Below are 22,026 nucleotides of genomic sequence, written 5' to 3' on the forward strand. Positions count from 1 at the left end.
CTGGCTAAAACAAACTCCTCGAGTTCCTATGCCATTTTGTATCCCATGTGACAACATGTGCCAAAGAAAACACTATATATAGGTCTAAAATTCTTTGCTCTTACATGACCTTGACATGTCTCTGAAGAGAAAAATGTATGAAAGTGGAAAAAACCAAATCATATGCATACCTGGAGGTTGAACATAATGTTCACTTACCTGTAGCCATGAGCACTTTCCAAACCTAAAAGAAACAACTGGAAAAACCATGGGTGCTGCCTTTGCAATCCAAACCCCTTGGTTAGCTTCTGCAATGTCCAACTGCTTGGACTTTGCATGAAAAGTGCACAAACTAGCAGCCAACAATGACCAACACAGTCTACTGTGTCTAACAGTGATTGAAGTCAAAGTTGAACTTGTCCACTATCCCTTGGTAGCTTGTGGACATCTTTCCTTGAAAGTGCAAGTGTGAAGGTTCCAAGAATTGATCATCAACACTTAGTAAGTAATCATGAGCTGGGTCTTCCCCTAAAATTGTGCTCGTATAGACACTCTTAGTGCTATAAACAAAATAGGAGATTGGCTCAAGTTGGAATCATATTCACAACTCGATCTTTTGTAGACCTAAAAGTTCATAATCTTGGGTTTTTGTAAACAGTCGTGTTGTCCAAAATGCTTTCTTCATCTATACACCTTGGTAGAGATAAGCCTTTACGAGTTTAAGACTTTCAAAAACTCAACTTGATCTTCACACATAAAGAATCGATGGGTACTCAACTGGATAGAATTTTTTGGTCTTGAAAGCAATCATTGATGGATTACAAACAAATGGCTCTTAGCCATTCCAAAATAGAGGACTCTTAGCCCTTCAAAAATAGATGGCTTTGAGCCCTTCTTGTTCCCATATCGACATAGAAAGATTTTAGTAAAATCATGCCTAATTTTACTTTTCCTACAAAGAATTAGAAAAGAGAAAGAGAGATCTTTTTTGGCTACAAGGAAGCGAACAATAGTGTGCTTGTACAAGGCTCTTGTAGAGAGAGGTAACATAAGTCACATCTTGACCCACCTACCTTGTATGTGGTCGTGATTGTACCAAGGTGACTTAAATATGGCACTTTGCCTCTGAATAAACAAAATTAAAAAATGTTTTAAAACATCAATAACTTAGCTCGTACTTGATAGAGTAGCTAGTGTTATAGAAAAAGCGTAAATAATAATGAGATGGAATTATGTCTACCTCACTACTACCTCACTAGCATGTTGTGCACGCACAGGTGTAAACCCTTGGTGACAATGATGGCCCCTATAGATTGAGCTTATACCAGAAGTCCTTGCACAAGCGGGCATGGATACATCACAATTTGTCGTTGTCATACGTAAATTCTGAGCTTATACCCTCACTTTGACAAATTTCCACAATTGTGCCAATGGTGTTGATTCAAAGTCAACGGCAAGATCTTGGCATGGGTTAGAAGCCTTGCTTCTCATGAATGTTGTCAAAGCACTTTTCTTTGTACAATTTAGGAAATCCTTGTCGGCTTAAAGGTTAAAATGTAGAAAAACAAGAAAACTTGAAATTTCCTAGCATGGTTACTCTATTGTGGCCAGTTGTCTTGAGTTTTCAAAATAAAAACTCACTTGAATCTAGTTCATAGCCATATCTACTGCTCAAGAGAGAGTTGTCGTATGCACCATATACGTCATCTTGGCACATAATGAAATAATCTACATACACTTTCCAAGTCCTCCCCTAACTTCATATGCTCATAGCATATTCCAAATGTGGGAAGTCTTATCTTTGCATGATACATCTCAATAGCCCCACTTTGGATGCTACCATTGCTCATAGCTAACAGATACTCTTGGTCACTACAGATGTCATAACAATGTAAATCTTGTCAAATTGTACATCGTATTGAGAAGCAGAAAAACAATTGCAAGTTAAGTAAGTTGTACCTTCTTAGCGTGATTTCCGTTGCCCTTGACCATATAGGGTTGTCTTGATCTGGACTGCAACTCAAAAAAAAAAATGCCTAGGAACCATATCCTAGCAAGAATGCAAATCCAGACGTGAAATAGAGAGACTCTTGTCGACGTCTCAAAGACGAACAAATGGTCGATCATACTGGACAGCCTTCATCAAGTCCAGCCACCGGCTGTGCCGATCTTCGTGAGATTCTCAAGCACTACCGGGTGGCCTTGCCGTTGCATCAAAATATAAGGTTTTGGAAACCTCTCCCACGAAGTTCCACGGCATGTGCCATTTATGGTGAGAAGTCGTGCTTCTAATCGAGACCATTTCGTACTCAAGCCGTGCTTGATTTTGGTCTTCAAGCCAATCATTGGTCATTGGATAGCCAAAGTTTTCTAAACAAAAACCTCTACGTGGTCCAGCCTTGTTGGGTCTTACGCTTGTGACAAGACATGCTTGTACAAGGATTTGATAACAACATTGTTTGCACAAGCCTTGCTTGTGCCTTGATACAACATGTTATTGAGGAAAATAATAAACAAAATTGAAATCTATTACTTACGTCATAAATGACCTCAAGCAACTTGCTTTGGACAGCATGGCCAGGACGTTCAAGCTTCCATAATTCTCAAACTAATTACCAATATCGTCATTGCCTTACACCCAAAATTGCGAGATGGAAAGAGAGAGAGAGAGAGAGAGAGAGAGAGAGAGAGAGAGAGAGAGAGAGAGAGAGAGAGAGAGAGAGAGAGAGAGAGAGAGAGAGAGAGAGGGAGAGGGAGTGAGAGAGAGAGAGAGAGAGAGAGAGAGAGAGAGAGAGAGAGAGAGACACCTGTCGGCTTCCTAAATTCCCATTGCAAGAAATTCCAAATGTTGCAAATTGTCTGCTTGTATGACTTCAATTGGAATACTTTCCCTCAAACTAGAATTTTGTGTACAAGAAAATTTCGAGGCCTAAACATGCATGCTGGTCATAAAAAATTTGATGATCGCTGACAATTGGCAAAATTCCTTCACTTTGAAGGATTTGCCTTGCCTTGGTGGCTATGGAAGGATGTGTGTTCGGGGTGGACATGCACCCTTAGTTGAAAGTAGGATAAATTTTGGGTGGCCTTGGGCACCCACCATTTGAAACCACCTTCAAAAGAAGTAAATACCCCTTGGGCCATGGCAAAACCAGAGAGAGAGAGAGAGAGAGAGAGAGAGAGAGAGAGAGAGAGAGAGAGAGAGAGAGAGAGAGAGAGAGAGAGATGTCTATTTCATGAAGGTCCATGGCACGATGTACTCTCCCTTAGGGTTTGGTCTCGGTGAGCTCCAAGCGATTGTACCTTGTAGCTAGGAGGAATTTCATGTAGTTCCACCCCTGCCATGAGACCTCTCATGAAAGGGAGAGACATGTGAGAGAGAGAGAGAGAGAGAGAGAGAGAGAGAGAGAGAGAGAGAGAGAGAGAGAGAGAGAGAGAGAGAGAGAGAGAGAGAGAGAGAGGGAGAGCATGCATCATGCAACGTTCATGCAAAGCTTTCCCCCTCCTCCATAGTTGCTCTTCCTTAAGCTTTGATGCCAGTGTAAGACTCTGACACAATAACCTCTTAACCATACTATATATAGGCCCCTGGCCCTCTAGCTCTTAGTTGCATATAGACCCCCATACTGCACACGAGTTCTGGCCCTCGCCTCGGCCTATCTTACCTTAGGCCTGATACCCCTCGGAGCAGAGAAGCTCTGCACCATCACTAATGTACCTTGGTGAATACGCATATCTCCACATTGACTGATACTACAGTCGTACTGCACCGAGTTGGTCTACCTACTGGAGTGATGGCACACTTATCTACTCACCTCACTCACTAGCGATTTTTATTAGCCCGTTGTACTAGGTTCCTTTTATGTTTTGTAGACCTCTTATCTTGAGTTAGTGAAGAAGAAGAAGTTGTTGAGATGTCCACAAGTCATTATCAATTTTTAAAGAACGACAGTGTCCGGCCCTTGACTGAGTAAGATACCTTACTTGTTTATCAACCAGAGGTACTAGATGCAGTGAGTAACACCAGATTTAATTACTTTAGACAAGCTAGGTTTTTTTTTTTAGTAGTCCTTTAAAAAAAATAAAAAAAATGAGTGGTATATTTTACTTTTTAATGCGAGTGGTGAAGTCCATCAAGAGTCCAAACATTTCAAGATCCATAGCTCGGTAGCTATGCTTAAGCCCAAAAATAGCAACCATATACTTACCTTCAAACTTAGTAATCCCATGGTATCATTGGTATCCCTTTAGACAAAGATAGGTCATGTACGACCTTTTCTGTATAAGATGCATAATCATTTAATTTTTATTTTTTGGCAAGAGACGATATCAGCTGAAACCACTAGCATAGCCAGTTAGCAGGGTAGCAAGACTCCCTCTTATTAATATGGAATCCCCTTTTGAATTCATAGCTTGGAAGCTATGCCAAAGCTGAAAATACCAGCTATATACTTACCTTCATAATGTCAAAATATCCACAAGTCATTATCAATTTTTAAAGAACGACAGTGTCCGGCCCTTGACTGAGTAAGATACCTTACTTGTTTATCAACCAGAGGTACTAGATGCAGTGAGTAACACCCCAACCATTTGTTTTTATATGAAATTACAAGTGCCCAGCTATATTAAGCCCAACAATTTATCGCACCAAGCTAACACAACTTGTTTTTAACACATAACTTCCAACCCTGCACGTCATGCAATATGTCATATTGCTTTTAAAAAATGTAAATTAATGTCCTACAATAGTTAACAACAGAGCCCCAATCAACCAGTATACGCACAAACGCCAGTATTACAGCCAATAGCGCGCAACATGTAGCGCCATAAACAACCAGTAGCTACAAACCTGCAACTGCTCGAGAAAGAGCCAGTATAACACCCAGTAGCAAGAGACAGTCCAAGCATGTGTTTGACAGTAGCTCAATCCCAATCTATGCATACGGGGCCTTAAGGCACATGCTAATCATGCCCCGACCCAGCAGTTTGAAAGAAACCAGTTAGCCGTGTTTATATCAACACGCTCCCAAATGAAGCCAACCATGCAAAAATCCATAACCAGGTTCCTTACTACAAAAACCCATAACCAAAAACCCATGCTCAGGTACCTTACCACAAAACGCTGCGGTAGAAACAAACAAAAAATGGCCATTTGTATAGCTAACACCATTCCCTCAGGTGTTTATCCTCATTATAAAGGATGTCATGCACGCTCCCAGAGCCATCAGTTTTGAATGCAATCGGTCGCCCTCAATCTGCGCGAGCCTGTAGGCGCCATAGCCTAGGGAAGGTGATCGAGAGTGGACAGGGGTTGCCTCCCCCTTGTAATGATATTACTTCACGCTTTGGTTTAAGCGGGGACCAAGTCCCAGATTGTCTTTATTATGCAACCATGGGGCGGGGGGGGGGGGGGGGGAGTTTTTCTTAAAAAGACCACTTATGACTAGTATACTAGTGTGTGTGTGTGTGTGTGTGTGTGTGTGTGTGTGTGTGTGTGTGAGAGAGAGAGAGAGAGAGAGAGAGAGAGAGAGAGAGAGAGAGAGAGAGAGAGAGAGAGAGAGAGAGAGAGAGAGATTGTTGAAAGACTCAAGATAGACTAGCAAAAAAGATTCACACCCACGACACTATAAATCGTGCGGTCTTAATGACCTCAGATAGGTGGCATTGATGGGTGGATGACTATTTGTGGGGATCTCGAGATTGATGAATAGCCAAAAAAGTCAACAAGTTCACCCACCCCACTTGCATCTGAGTTTCAAACACAGGACCTCCAGCTTGGCAACTTGTTACTCAAATAACATGACGACATGGGATTCCTTGTCCCCCTAGCCACTCCACTTTCCTATAAAGAGAACTTAAAAAGGAAAGCCAAGGGCAAAAGTAAACTCGATGTGAAAAGTAAATCTGAACAACTCGGACAACATTGACGTGTCATGAGAAGCATGCCTCCTCACTTTAGTGACATGGATCCCACTGCATAGACTTCATTCAATATCCCGTGGTATATACTGTTGAGGCGCATGCCCCATGCCATGCTAGTATGAATTTTATATATGTCAAGAGTTTGTGACCCCTTGCACATAAAGAGTTGTGGGGATTTCCTTCCAGATAAAAACTAAGAGTAGCTATTAATTTTGCTAGGTGTTGTAAACATGCCCTTGAATATGTATATCAAGGCATGGACGATAGAGAATAAGCCACATTGATTCAACTTGCTGTAGCATTATGCAAAACATCATTAATTGTTCTTATCAATTGAAAAGCGGGTTTTGCTTAGAAACCATAAAGTTACTAAACTTTCATTGGTTGGCAAGAGTATCCACCACAAGTATTTTGTAGCTTCAAGAGGCTTGGTTTTTATGTTACTTATGTATTATAGATTTGAAAAAAAAAGCTTTTTGAGAACTCATGCATTTATTATTGCCATACAGATATACATGAATGTGCGAGTGCCTCTTTGAATAATTGCACTATTGGTAAAAGTACATGCCACGAAAAAGAAGGAGCTTACACATGCAAGTGCAATTCAATATTTCATGTTGGGGATGGCTTAAAAAGCGGATCTGGTTGCACTTTTTCACCTATGGTCATCGCTATTGTTTGTGGTATGCAATTTGAAAAAGACATTAAACTTCAACAATCAAGATTAGTTATTCCTAATAGCAATCTCAGCCAAGGTTTTCTCAGTTATAGGAAGAGCATTGGTATTGTTTGTCTGTATACAATAATGTGTCAATTATGGTGACATGGGCGTGAAAACATGTGTGTGAGTGCGTATGAGTGTAATGCAAGTATTAAAAAGGAGTGCTCTCTCTCTCTCTCTCTCCAAACGACACATGTATGTATTTTACATACTCTTACACACACACATATTTATATTTTCATATATATATATATATGCATATATTGTATGTGTATACATAATACAATGATATACATATAAAATACATGTGCAGTATATATACGACAAAAATTCTAAAACATCCTCTTGCTGTAATTTGTAGCCATTGTCTTTGTGGGCTTGGTGATATGTGGGGTGCCAGTCTTAGCAGTATGGTGGAAGCGAAGGGTAAAGCGGAAATACTTTCTGCAGAATGGAGGCGTGCAGCTTCAAGACGTCATAGCGAAGGCCGGGGGCAGGAGGCAGAGCAGGCTCTTTACAGCAGAGGAGCTAAAGTCGGCCACAGAGAACTATGCCGAGCATATGAAACTTGGGATTGGTGGTTTCGGCACCGTTTACAAGGGTATCTTGGCAGATGGACAGCTTGTCGCCATCAAGAAGGCGAACCTCGGCACAGGCAAAAATGAGGATTTCTTGAATGAGCTCAAGATTTTGCTGCATATCAATCACAGGAACATCATCCGGCTTCTTGGATGTTGCATGGAGACAGCAGTGCCTTTGCTTGTCTATGAGTATGTGTCTCATGGAACCGTGAGACAGAATTTGGATGCCAAAGTTGCAGGTGTTGTGGGTTGGGAGCAAAGACTTAAAGTGGCCAAGCAAACCGCAGAGGCACTTGCTTATCTTCATGCTGCTGCCTTCCCCCCCATCTTGCATCGTGATGTTAAGTCCTCAAACGTCTTACTCGATGACAATCTGGATGCTAAGGTAACACTTAAGGAAGCCTTTTCACTATGTGATGGACATTAATGCAAGCAAACACATTCATATACACATGCATTCATCATCGATATATAAATACATACTCGCATACATACATGGGTACTTCTATTCCGATTAGACATACCAATTCACATAGTATACAAATGTCCACTCATATAAAAGTATGTAAGTACATGCTTATGCACAGATGCATTATTGACCTACTTATTCATGATTTTTAAATATTTGTGTGCATAATTGTATTTGTGCAGACATATACAAATGTGTAGTACATAAGTGTTACATGTTATACATACTTACCTATCTATTTTTTGTGTGCGCGTGTACATATGTATGGATAGATCATATGTACGTATGCATGTAGTTTTTATAGTATTTAAATATGCGTGTATGTGTATGTGGGCATGCACATACATGTATACATTAGTAAATTCACATGCATGCATGCAGAAACTCCTTGTGCCTATCGCAATCATCAATTCATTGCTTGTATAAGTTGAGGTCTCTCACTCTTGTGTGCGTCTGTATGTTTCTTGGTCTCTGTGTCTCTCAAACTTTTTGTCTCTTCTTTTTCACTCTAAATGCCCTTTCACGATGTTCACTTTGACATGGTTTAGAGCCTTAGCGTTTTTGATCTGGATGGTGTTTGGGAAGGAAGAGCACAACATGACTACTAGTGGAAGTGGTGAAAGCTAGGGATTGACCACTAGAGTTGGCAACAGATTTGTGAAGAATGGAGAATTTGTGTTGTCTAGTGTCTGCTTGTGTAACCGTTCCAAGGCAATCTTTGAAGTTGCTGCATGTGAAGCGACATTTACAGAATCAATTGGACAATTGCCATGCTGATGTATGCAGAGCTATGTGCAGGTTAGATAAAATATTTATGTACGTAAAAATACACACTCTTGTAAAAAACCCTCAATTTACTAAATTTTGTAGGACATTAAATTTAAAAAACAAGAGAGAAGGCAACAACTTATAGAGACATTCAAAGACATGTTTTACAAGACAACCACATATTGTGTAACTACTTCAAGAGACTTCAAAGTTAAGACAACAATGATGATTGAACAGGGATATCAAAGCTCAAATGAGATCTGAAATAAGAATGAACACACCAATACTAAAAACATCAAAGTACCAAGAGGTGATAGCCTATAGGGCCAAGCTATAACAAAAGGCTCATCATAGAGCATACAAATGTCATAAATGAAACCATCCTACTCAAAAGGTAAGTCTATATAGTAGCAAAGAGCACTCAATAGCTAGCTAGCCCATGTGACATGGGTGATGGCCCCATCCTCAAAAATCATCATCATATGTAGATGAAGACTCCGCTGAAGAGAGCAAGTTCCATTTGTCAGGACATTGCCCTCTTTGTCGTACTCCTGCAGGTTATATGAGAGTAGCCTCTCTCTCACTTGAGAGGTTGGCAGTGCACCTACCCCCCAAATGTGAGTATGCCCTATGCGATGGAGCTCTCCGTTGAAGCTTGAGAGCAGACCATTGGACGTATGTCGTAGCTTTGAGCTCCCATAGTTTAGAACAAGGGCTCTCACATCCATAGCCACATTCTCTAGAAGTTTTGTCCTGAAAAGTTGCAACCTACGTTCTCTTTCTTGAGTGAAGTGGCTAAAATTCTTTGTTATCAGTCTCGAATCACCTCTGCTAGGGTAAATTTCAGCAAAGCATTCATAGAATCTCATTCTTCTCTACCTATCCTACGTATTCGCAAGCAATTCCATCTCAAAAAAGGCCTCCATTTTGGCATTGGAACCTGCATAATTTTAGGTTATGTATAGAAAATTACAGCAATCATATGTGTGCGTTTTGCGTGCGTGTTTCTCCTTGTGTTTATTGCATAGAAACAGGGGATGGGGGGACGCGGGCCTTAACGGTGGGGATGAGACGGAGGACGTCAGGTCGCTGAACGAGACGTGAATTTGGGACGTTGAGATGTTCATCACAAGGAGCGGGGGCAGGACACGTCCCGAGACACGCGCCCCTAGTGGCAGATCCGTATGAGACGCAGGTAGGGGGCGTATGGACAGCGGGCGGGAATTAGGCCCTAGGGGACGTTTCACTTGGAAGTTGGCAGGGGAGGGGCTTTCTATGTAAGAGGACCCAAGGTCCCAAGGGCCAAGACTAAGTGGCTCATGGGGCAAGCCTCATACATGATACTACATACCCGTTGCCCAAGGGCCAAGACTCTCCTTCCCCTCTTTCCCATGGCCATCGGGCCCAAGGCTACCCGTTGCCCAAGGGCCAAGACTCTCCTTCCCCTCTTTTTCCCATGGCCATCGGGCCCAAGGCGGCAAGGCCTCATGTCACGAGATTGTGACTAACCAATATCAATATATATATATATATATATATATATATATATATATATATATATATATATATATATATATATATATATATATATATATATATATATATATATATATATGTATGTGTGTGTGTGTGTGTATATATATATATATATATATATTCGTTGGTTTCTTTCCCTTGATTTTTATTTAATTTTTGGGACCCTCTTGTTTAAATCACAAATGCCCAGACATTGCGTGGCTAGAGTGAGACAACTGCTGGCCGAGAGTTTCACCCGCAGGAGCCAAGGCCAAGTAGCCACGAGATGGTTGGCCGATCGGCTCTGGAATCCGACTTGTAAAGAAGTGGCTAGTCTCAAGTAAAGTCATTTAGGCCCCTCGCCAGGACTTTATAAGTTGGTGGGTACTAGGAATTAAACCATAAGGAGCAAACTGGACACATGGCAGTAGGAGAGCAACCTGCTCGTCAACTCTTTCTCCAGAAGGTCATATCAAGAGGGGGCGCCCAAAAATGAGACTAGAGGCTGATTTTTATTAAGTGACTACAGAGCGTGTGTGAGTAGCGGGTGTAGGTGCTCAAAGCTTTAATGGAAAGCTTGCCTTTTCCCTTGCTCTATATAGCGTGATGATTTGTTCTTGCACATCCCTCTCTCCCCTTTGCACATATGGTAATGCCCCTCTAGTTGGGCTTCTTAGATGACCATGTACAGTTCTGGGGGTTTTATGCGTGTTTGCCACAATGCCAAGGCAAGAGCCTTCTATATAGGAACCGGATTAACTAATTGCTATCTCCTTCAAGTACGCACAGTTCCATCGCGAAGGAATGCGAAAACGGAGAGTTTTTTCGTGTGAAAACTTGTCCAGTTGATAGGGGAACTGTCCTATTGCGTGCAAGAGCTTTTGAGACATGCGTAGACGTGTTTGCTCCGCTCAAAATAATGCGAAACAGGGAATTACAGCCTGCTGTGTTTTTTTTGCAGGTTCAAGGTTTCGCATCTAAATTTCAAGTTATCGCCAGGGGAGCCTTGGGAAAGCAGTGGGTGTTAGTACGGGTCAATCTAGAGAGATTTCCCGCGAGGAATCTCGTCTAATTCAAAGGGCAAGCTCGAGGGCTACCCACAAGAGTGATCGACACGCAAATCGGAGCGCAAAACAGAATCACAGCTTGTTGTAATTTTTTGCAGGTTCAGGATTTTCGCTTGTTTTGATGCCCACAGGTCCTAGGAGCTTCGGGGAAGCTAGGGAATCACCGAACAGGTGTTTTGGCGCAAAAACAAAGATTCAGCGTGCTGTAATTTCTCGCCAGGTTTTATAAAGTGCTCTAAACTGCGTGGAAAGTCACTGTTTACTTGGGATTTTGTCCATGGAGACTTTTAGGTGGTTGTGCTATCGAAATCAAGTTAGAGTAGGGAATTTCAGCCCGATAAAAGTGGGACAGCTTGTAGAAGTCTACAGGTTTTTCTCAAGTGTAATAAGAATAAAGAAATACCGAAAGGGGCGCCAGTATGTAGGCTGGGGCCTACAGGCTGTCGTTTGCTTGGAAGCGCTCTAGCTACCAAGCCATGTTTTGTTTGAAGTGTAATTCCTCGTCATTCGTGAAGTTTCTCTGTGTTATAAACTTCAAGTAAAGTTTATCAAGTAAAGAATCGGGTGAAAGCCAAAGTCTACTGCCCTACGGGCCGGTTTCACCTCAACCCTCAAGGTTCATAGTCACCATAGCCTCGTACTACATACCCAAGCATTGAGCCTTGCCCTCCCCTCTCGAGTCTCTCCTTTCCTCTCTCCCATCTCTCCCATCTCTCCTTCTCTCCAAGTCGAAACTTTGGAGCCTTGAGGCTCGATTCCTTGAAGCCTACCCCTCTCTCCTTCTCTCCGAGCGGCGAGCTTTCTCTAATATCTATCATCTATGGCATATTAAGATGGATCCGACGCTTCTCTAAGCCTTCCTCCTTCTCCTCCCTCCGGCCCCACCGCGGCTTCTCAACCCTCTTTCTGCGCCAATTTCACATGGACATGGTGGAGTGAGGTGATTGATCCCAAGTCCGATGTTGGAGGTGGAAGCAAGCCATGGAAGTGCCGCCGTTGTGGCTACGAATGCAATGGTTCCATGAGGAAGGTGCGCGCACACTTTTTCTACGAAAAAAGGGCATCGATTTTGCTCGCAAACCATGTCCGATGAGGAGAAGCAAAAGCTCCTACACCTTGAGAAGACTCGAGGGTATCAAAGAGGCCAAGAAGAATGGCACCAAGCGTCGCACGGTGAATCCGAGGGAGATGGCCACAGCGGCTTTCATCCGAGCATCGACATCCCCTTCTTCGGCATCATTTTGTGCATCAATCGGCACAGACTGCGACCGCCCACCTCCACCCTCTACCAACCCTTCATCGTCGTCTTTCCCTCATTCTCGTCCACCCAAGCGGCAAGCAACTCTTGTAGAGAGCTGGAAACCGGCCTTGAAAGAGGAGGTAGATGTGGCCGTGGCAAGAATTTTCTACCACGACCATATTGCTTTCAATGCAGTACGGTAAGCTCTATAGACTATAACTTATAAGGCTTAAGCTTTAATCTTTAGTTTGTACAATGTATATCACTAATGTACACTATTTTTTTGACAAAAGGTCTCCATATTTTAAAGAAATGGCACAGAAGATTGGAGAGTTTGGACCCACATATGTCCCTCCCACTTTAGAGAGCTTGCGCACCACTCATCTTGATAGGGAGAAGATGATGGTGGAGGCGGCATGTGCATCCACAAGGGCTTTATAAAAGAAGAATTGGGTATCCCTCATCGTGGATGTAATGTGCAACGGAATTGAATGATGGTGTATGGCTCAGGATGAGTGAACAATACTGCTCAAGGTTTCTTTTATTGATGGGAAGGGGGAGCCTTTCTTGACTTAATGAGAGAATGTGCAATGAACAAACATGTGAGTCAAATGGAAACTGTGACTGAGTACTAGAGAGAGAGAAAAGGGGACGACACCAGATGGGGTCCCAAACCCCCCTCCAAGGGTATTTGCTTTAGATTGCACAGAGTCTGGTACAATGTTTCTAGATGCTGTGGTACTGATGATGACCATGTCGATGACGACGATGGAGACTGTGACGATGACGACGAAGGTGTCGTCGTCAAGTCTGAGATCTGCGACGATGGCGACGAATGTGTCGTCGTCAAGATAGGGATCTGCGATGACGACACGATGATGTCGACGACGACGATGTTGTCGACGAGGATGTCGTTAAGGCTGAAAACTGAAAACGCTAGATAGTCTGCTGGGGATGTGCTAGTGTGGCGGTATTGTGGCCTGGATCTGCATAGTGTATCCGCTTTGCCGGGCTAGGGCTGAAATGCAAAAACACTGGCTGATCTGGCTGAAATCTGAAATCACTAGGCTGATCTGCTGAAATTCGGAAACGCTAGGTTGATTTGCGTCTTGACGGGGAAACCAGCGAGGATCTGCAACCAGGTGGGAGCTGGTTCTTGCGAGGTAAGGGCTGAAAACTGAGATGCTGATGAAGGCTGAAAACGTTGAGGATGGATCTTCAAAAACGCTGGCTGATCTTGTGAGAAAACGTTGGGGCAAGCTGTCTGGTTGCACTCTGCACTTGTGCACTAAGCTTGTCTTCTGTGTTCTGCTTCTACTGAGTGCCCAATGGGTTTCATTTATAGGAATTATATGTTGGGTAGGGCAAGCTTCCCAACAAACTTGCAAAAAAGAATTCCAAAAATCACTTTTAATAAAATGATTTATAAGAGGTGTTTCACACACTGTTGCAAAACTGGGTCAATGCGGTGGAAAATGCTCATGTTGGGTACTGAATACTAAGATGGCAATGATCATGTTGTGTGCAATCAGAGGGTATGCAACTACTCTTAGTGCTTGGACATGCACGGCATGGACACAGGCTCACAAAGGTGCTAGAACACTTCCTAGGCTTCTTAAACCCTAGAAGTAGGAACAACTTGTCCACGTACACGTAGGGTTAGATGTGCACGTGACATCCCTCCCTTGTCAAGGTGAGATACGGGTATCAAGCTGTATGGCGTTGAGAGAGTGCGCCAACAACTTATGAAATCTTGCGAAGAACTCTTCGCCGGCCCGCTCTGTTGCGTGGGTCGTGCGATACTTGAACTTCATGAAGGTCTGCAATGCTTGCTTCTCTGGGCCGCACCGAAAGCGACAGAATGAACTGCTGCGGCTCCAATGCTTCAACTTCGTCTATGGTTGTGGGTCCACCTTCTTCAAGAATCTACGAGGAGGAAAATTCCTGAAACCACTTCAAAACAAAACCATTAACATATCCATTCCATGTAGAGTGATTGAAAAAATACCATTCTCCCTAAATGACTCTGCATGCAATGCAGATGAACAAAGTGACGGAGTGCCAAACCATTCACCAAACACACGCAAAAAGTGAGAACGAATCTTGACCTTTCGACCTAAATCTACCAACTGTGGCAAATCACAATGGAAATGCCAATGCTCGATGGACAATCGTACTCGTGCTCTTTCTGTGAGTGTGTCATGCCAAGGAATAAACATGCAAAAGCGATTGACAAAATGGACAATCAGGAAACAATGTGAATTCCTTGAAAACCAATCTTCTTTCCTTTCTAGAGTGATCCGCATACATCCGCGCTCATCCGTGAGTGAATTATGTGCATCGTGCAATACGGCATGCCTGTGAAAACGGAACACATAAAGACGGTGACGAAAAGACAAGAGACCGTCACGAATGAGGAACTCGAACTATGCGTGTTGACGAATCATGCAAAGACAATACTTTCTGAGTGGGTTCCTTGGACCTCGACTCAAGAGCCAAGATCGGTCCTGCGTGACTGATTGTATGTGCAATGAGGTTAGCTTTTCTAGAGACATCATTATCTAAACCATCATCCTTGCAAACATTTACATCTCTGTTATGCAAAAAATGTGTGTCTTCTTCAGAGAAGACATGACAGCAAAAGAGTTCTTTTCATGCAATGACTCATGCTTTTCTAGATTATGGGACTGTGTACTGAGAGAGACAATCATACTATGTGGTTTAACCTCTTTCGAATCATGAGAGTGAGAGACTAATGGCAAAGAAGGAATGTTCTTGTCACAGCGAAGGACCACGGGAGGTGCTCCTTCAACTGCGAGAAAGAGAGTGTTTTCTTTCTAACTAACTTGCAGATTATGACCTTTAAACCACTTAATGCCAAAAATCAAATCACATCCTTTGAGAGGAGAAACTACAAAACGACGACGAAAAACGACATTTTGAACGAACTGTCACATTAGAATATTCATGCGTGATAGAAGAGTGCATGCCAGCAACAAATCTAGAGATCACTATGGGATCTATGGTAAGAGCTTCTAAACGTGCGCTCTTCACGAGAGAGGCACTAATCACATCATGCATACTATCCAAATCAAACAAGATCACAATGCGTGTACTATTCAAAAGACCATAACACAACATGAGAGACTCATCGACATGATCATGAGAAACTTTAGACACATTAGTGTGCTCACTGAGTGTATTCACAAATGATGTGGATTTTGTGGGTTCTTTAGGGTCTTCTTTCTTAGGACAATCTCGTTTCATGTGACCTTTAGTGTGACACTCAAAACATCTTTTGTCTTGTGCATACTCGGCTCGTTCTTCAAGAGTTAACCAACCTCCTAAAATTCCTTGAGCAGATTTTTTATATGGCATCAACTTAGGGGTACCCGGGTGAAGAGAAGATTCTTCTCCAACGCGATTTGCAAGCGAAAGAAAACCCCAAGAACCCAAGACCCCCAAGAACTCAAGAACCTCAAGAACCCTAGATTCTCACGAATCAAGGACCCCAGGAACTCAAGAACCTCAAGAACCCTAGATTCTCACGAATCAAGGACCTCAAGAACCTCAAGAACCCAAGTTCCTCGTGAACTTAAGAACCCAAGACTCCCCAAGAACCCAAGTTCCTCGAGAACTTAAGAACCCAAACCACAAGAACCCACAAGAACCCACGACTTCAGAATGGTCATCACTCGAAGCGGAATGGATACTTCGCTCGGAGGTGATGAGCATGAGAGAGGCGAAGAAGAATTTTCCACACCAGGAGGTTTTTCCGACCCTCCCCCTTCACCATCTACGGCAACGATTGCACTAACTCCAATGGAGGAGTTAAAGCTGTTGTGTATGGAACAGACTTTACAACGCAAAGTAAGACATGCCGCAAGAATGGCAGCCATAGCGCGTGAGTACGAGCAAGCACGCTTGGAAGCCAAAGAACGACAAGCCAAATTTGATCGTGAATTCAAAGAAATGGAACGCAGACACGCAGAAGCCGAAGCAGAAAGACAAGCAGCGAACAAAGCAAGACAAACAGAATTTGATCGCGAGATCAAAGCAAGAAGGGAAGAGGGCTTGCGACTCTTTTCTCCAACTCAGGCACAGATGCCCAAGAATTGGGAAAAGGAAACTCTCGCAGTCTCTTCTTCTCCAAAGCATGACACACAGGATTTGCATGATGATGATTTGAATGACAATGATAAGCATGATGATTTGGATAACAATGACAAGCATGATGATTTGCATGATCAAGCTGTGATTTCTCACAGGCAAGATGAATTGCATGAAGATGATGTGATTGTTCAAAAGGATGATGTGTTAGTGGATGCTTTTTCTAGCGAAGCTAACCTCGTTGCAGATATGAGCACTCACGAAGGATCGATCTTGGCTCTCGAGCCTAGGTCAACAGAACCCCCTCAGAAAGAATCCACTCAAGAAGAACCCCGACAAGAAGATTCGATAGATCCCGCAGAAGCGATCTTGGCTCTCGAGCCTTGGTCCAAAGAACCCTCACAGGAAGTATTGTGTGTTCGCATGATTGATACGCACGCATTGTTCGAGTGTTTCATTCGTGAAGGTTTCTTGCATTTTAGTCAGCATCGTTATGTGATCCCTTTTACTAGGCATGACATATTGTATGTTGAGCACGTTTCTCTCATGGATGAGCACGAATGTATGCGGATTGTTCATGAAAAGTTGAAAAGTTTGTATGTAAGGAAGTCGCATTCCATGTCTCTTCCTTGGCATGACACAGTTTCCGAACGAGCACATGATAGTATGAGCACCAAGCATGGGCATTTCCATTGTGATTTGCCACAATTGATTGATTTCGATCAAACAGAAAAGATTCAATCTCATTGTTTGCATGTGTTTGATGAACGGGTTGTCACTCCGTCTATTAGTTCATCTACATTGCATACACAGTCTTTAGAGAAGACAAGATTTTTTTCCTTCACTTTACATGGAATGGGTATGTTCATGGTTTTGTCTTGGAGATTGTTTCAGGAATTTTCAGCCATGGAGATTCTTGAAGATGGAAGAAGCACGACTCTAGACGAAGTTGAAGCAAGAAAGGAGATTCAGAAGACTTTGAGTCGCTTTCGGCGCGGCCCAAAGAAGCAAGCATTGCAGACCTTTATGAAGTTCAAGTACCGCACGACCCATACATTAGAGTGGGCCGGCGAAGACTCCCTTCCAGGATTCCGGATGCTGTTGGCGATCTCCCTCGACGCCATACAGTTCGGTACCAGTACCTCACTTTGAAAAGGAGGGGATGTCACGTGACACATCCCAACCCTATGTGTCCGTGGACAAGCTACACCACAGCAGGGTTCAGTCAGTCCGATCAAGTTAGATTAGCAGTGATCTGGCACTTTTGTGAGTCTATTCATAGACCGTGCATGCCCAGTCACTTAGCATAGATGCATATCCTCCGGTTGCACACAGCATGATCATCGGAATTCCCATCAGACTCCATTAGCATCAGTTAGGGGAATTTTCCAGTGCATTTAGCCTATTTTCCTATTTATTGGGATTTTCACTTATTATTTTTAAGTGACTTTCCAACAAAAGTAGGTAGGGCAATTTTGCTAAGTTAATATATAAGCAAACCAAAGTTCACACTTTCTGGCAGAAGAGGCAGCAGGAGCTTCCCGCTCAACAAGCAACTTCTCAGCAGTACCCCCCTCAAGACCCCCCATCGCCATACCTCCCTCATCCTTGGCGTTTTCATCATCAGTAGCCATCCCCATCATTCCCAAGGGCTTGGCGTTTTCCCCTAGTTACCAGCAGCAGCAGGCTTTTACTAACGCTAGACAACCCCTGCAAAAGCTCAGCGTTTTCAGCCCAAGGCCCAGCGTTTTTGGTTCTTTGACCCAGATTTGCCTTGCGCTTTTGGCAAGAGATAAAATCAGCCAGCGTTTTTGATTTTCAGCATTAACACAGCAGAACAACGCAGTTTTTCAGCAGATCAACAGTAGCAGATTCCCCACAGATTGGTTGCAGATTGATCCCCCAATCTCAGCCATAAAAACGCAGCCAAAACAGTCCTTTTCAGCCACCGAAACAGTCCCGAAATTCAGCGATTAGAAGATCTCAGATTTCAGCCATCGTCGTCGTCGTCATCGTCATCGTCGTCGTCATCGGCATAGACCAAGTTGTATTGTCCATTGCATACGCATTGTACACCTTTGTGCAATCAAAGAATAGACCACTCTCGCCGACGAGTGGGGCCTTCGGAGGAGGGTTTTACAACCCCTCGGTGTCGTATCTCTTCTCTCTCCTTCTCTCAGTCTCCTTCACTTGCACGCACAATCCACTCACTTTGTTCGTGACCACAACACTCTACAAGACGGAAAGCTCTCTCTTTCCCTAAGAACTAAAAGGAACCTTGAGCAGTAAAGATCACTAATCTTGAGAAAATACAACATTCATTCCGTTGCACCTAACATTGTGCCTTTAGCATCAAGCTTGTTCAAAGTACAAAACTTAGAAAGGCCCTTTTGGCTCATATGGCCAAGCCTCTTGTGCCACAACTCCATGTGAGAGTTAATTTCAGCCAATGCAATAAACTTGCCCAACACGGCCTTTCCATGCATGCAGTAAAGTGTCCCTTTCTGTGTGCCCTTACAATCAGCCTTGAGCCTTTGGTCATTTTCCATGATCCTCTCTCAAACAAGATGCTGTAACCATACATATCCATTTGACCAACAGAAAGCAGACTCTTCTTGATTCCTGGCACATATCTAACATCATGCAAGACAAGCTCATTTGTGCCATCAATGGAAAGATGCACAGTGCCAATACCCTCAATGGAACATGCATGATTGTTTCCAAGGTATCCATGGCCACGCTTGCCTACATCAAAAGTAAAGAAACACTCCTTGATAGGAGTCACATGAAATGAAGCACCGGAATCAACAATCCAAGTCTGGGACAATGCATGATTGACAGTCAACAAAGCATCAATAAGATCACCAAGAATCTGCATGTCCTGTGAATGAACATTTAGAGAGGCATCAAAGTCATAAGCATCATCATCTGACAAAGTGGCACACAAGATGTCCTCCACATCTGACAGCTCCTCAATCACGACACTAGAAGCCACATTGGCCTTCTCTTTGTCCTTTGAGCTATCTTGTGCATCTGCCTTGACTTCCTTCTTCTCTTTCTCTTCGTCTCCGCCATTCTTTTTCCTTTCTAACTCAGCTTTATAGTACCTGGAGTCGGGTTTCTTGTGACCTTTCCTGCCAAATCGATAGCAAGTCACATCACCCTTGCCTTTGCTTGCATTTCCTCTTTCTTTACTCTTACTCTTACTCCTTTGTGCATAAGTATTCTTCTTTTCTGTCCTGCCTCTAACCATGTTGGCAGAGCTGCCTCCCTCTCCACTTGCTTTCCTCTTGATTTCTTCATTCAAGATAGAACCCCTAACACCATCAAAGGCCAAATTGGGGTTATTGGACAACGAAACCACCAAAGTTTCCCATGACTCAGGTAAGGTCAAAATCAAGAAGATAGCTTTTAGCTTATCATCAAACGGGGCAAGGCAGAATCCTGTAACTGCGACAAAGTACCTGTGAATAATGACAAGTGCTCTGCCGCGCTCTTGGACTCATCTAGTTGCATGCCAACAAGTTTTCGCATCAAGTGCTAGCGTTTTGCAACACAACAGACCTAGCGTTTTTCCATCAAGAACCCAGCCTAGCGTTTTTACATGGCAGAACCAGCCTTGGCGTTTTACATTGCAGATCAGACCCAGCATTAGCAGATGCAAATCCTCGCCGCATGGTCAGATCCATCGAAGTTTGCAGTTTCAGTCCGAAAAACGTAGATTTCAGCATCTGCGTTTTCAGTGCGTCGTCGTTGCATCGTCGCCATTGACATCGTCACAGACATAGAGTCAGAATTCAGCAGATAAAGATTTGTGTCAGCCTTTAGCATTTTCATATTTCAGCCCGTCTCGTCGTCGTCCTTATCATCGTCAACATCGTTGGCAAGTCCAAGCATTGTAGAGATTTGTGCAATCAATAGTAGACCACTCTCGCCATAGAGAGTGGGGCCTTCAAAGGAGGGTTTTTAACAACATTCTAGTGTCGTATTCTTCTCTCTCTATCTCTCAGTCTTATGCACCTTCATTCACAGTGTTCATCACTTTGTTTGTGTCCATTACACTCTCTCACTAAAGGAACGGAAGGCTCTCCCTTCCGTAAGTAAAAGGAACCCTTGAGCACAGTTTGGAGCACTCATCTTGAGCAAAGTTCAACATTCACTTCCGCTGCACCTTACAGCCGAGGTGAGCAGCACCATCAACAAGCGGCAACACAGGCCTGTCGAACTGAGGCAAGGGGGCAGGGCTAAGGTCTTAACGCCCTCCCAAGGGCTGCCCTCGCCCAGCGGGGGACATGGTTTGCACAGCGTAACAAATTGATGACGTGGCAGATTTCCAAAAATTGCGTTGACATGATGACGTGGTAGGCTGTACGGATTTTCGCGTTTTGCGCTAGCTGATGACGTGGCAGGATGTACGGATTTCCGTGATTTACGTTGGCAGCTTTTTGGCTTTGCTTTTGGATCAGATGCTTTTGAGTTTGAAGGCTTTTTACTGTAAACTGCTTTTGGGGCTTAGCGTCTTTAAATATGAGGTTAGGGCTCATTCTTTGGCATGCTTCTTGGAGAAGGTGCAGAGTCTGGAGTACCGGCTTGTACTTTGATGATGCAATATAAAGAAACACCGAAAGGGGCACCAAGGTTTGGGGCCAATACTCTCTGGGGTGAAATTCCGCCACTCCGCGTCGCGTGTGCTCTCTCTCTCTTTCAGTTTCAGTTGTTACTAAAGTGCTAAAAGTCTGTTCAGTCTTTTCTGTTCTATGGATACGTGGTGTCCGTCTTGTGACAGTGGTATTAGAGCACCAGGCGTGTGCTTTTTTGAAAGCGTACCGGTCCTACAAAAGAGCAGATTTGAGGTATATTCGCCCTCCAATCCGGACCTATTAGCCACTTCCACCCTTACTTCATCGTGTATCGGGTGTGCTCCCGTCTTCACCGCTCATGTCTTCCAGGGCATAAGCCATTAAGATCACTTACAAGAGAAGGATCCAAGATTTGTTTCGAGCTGTTGTTTTTCTTAGAGGCAGTGCCATGCAGATGATGATAATTACCAAGCAGCATACTCCAAGTACTTGGCAAGCTTTCAAGAAAAATTTTGCCCGAAGCTATATGGTTTCTGACATCTTCCTTCGGAGTGCAACTTCAGGCGGAGTGGGGTATCATGAAATGCTTGCCATGGAAACCCTAGCAGATTATAACTTGAAATTTCTCGACATCTCTCAGTAGATTTCTCTTCACGAGCAGATGACTTTGGAGATCCAATGCGATTGCTATCTTGGGACTACCATTGCCGCCAAAGAAACATTGTTTGTTCAAGAGTTGATGGATCATGCTGTGCTCGGCTACGACCTTATGGAAAGAATCTAACCCTAATTTTTGGTGCAGGTTTCAGGATGAAAAGTCAATCGACTTTTCGAGCTCGATTGATGACGAGATTGCTTTTTAAGTTTGAAATCTGTTTGAGAACTTGTTTGGTGATCTTGTTTGGAATTTGTTTGAAATGGATGGTATTTGTTTTGAACCTGTCTTGGTGCCGATTTGAATTGTTCGACTGTCACAAAGTGATGACGTGGCAGACAACAGAAACCCTAATTTTTGCCAAAAACCCTAAAATTCTTGCAAACCCTAATTTTTGTCAAAAACCCTAATTTTTGAAA

The 22,026-nt window shown here is 43.3% G+C and overlaps 1 protein-coding gene across 1 annotated transcript in view; it reads left to right on the forward strand.

The window, feature by feature from the left end:
* The window catches only part of LOC147422260 (wall-associated receptor kinase 1-like), a 73,597-nt gene that overhangs the window by 26,445 nt on the left and 25,126 nt on the right, over nucleotides 1–22,026 (forward strand). The window contains exons 4-5 of the mRNA XM_086502466.1: nucleotides 6,411–6,584; nucleotides 6,984–7,588. Coding sequence (XP_086358592.1) covers nucleotides 6,411–6,584; nucleotides 6,984–7,588 — 779 coding nt within the window. The remainder of the gene's footprint in view (nucleotides 1–6,410; nucleotides 6,585–6,983; nucleotides 7,589–22,026) is intronic.

The sequence above is a fragment of the Adiantum capillus-veneris genome, chromosome 27 (assembly GCF_014529385.1).
Source record: "Adiantum capillus-veneris isolate H3 chromosome 27, ASM1452938v2, whole genome shotgun sequence".
Lineage (NCBI taxonomy): Eukaryota > Viridiplantae > Streptophyta > Polypodiopsida > Polypodiales > Pteridaceae > Adiantum > Adiantum capillus-veneris.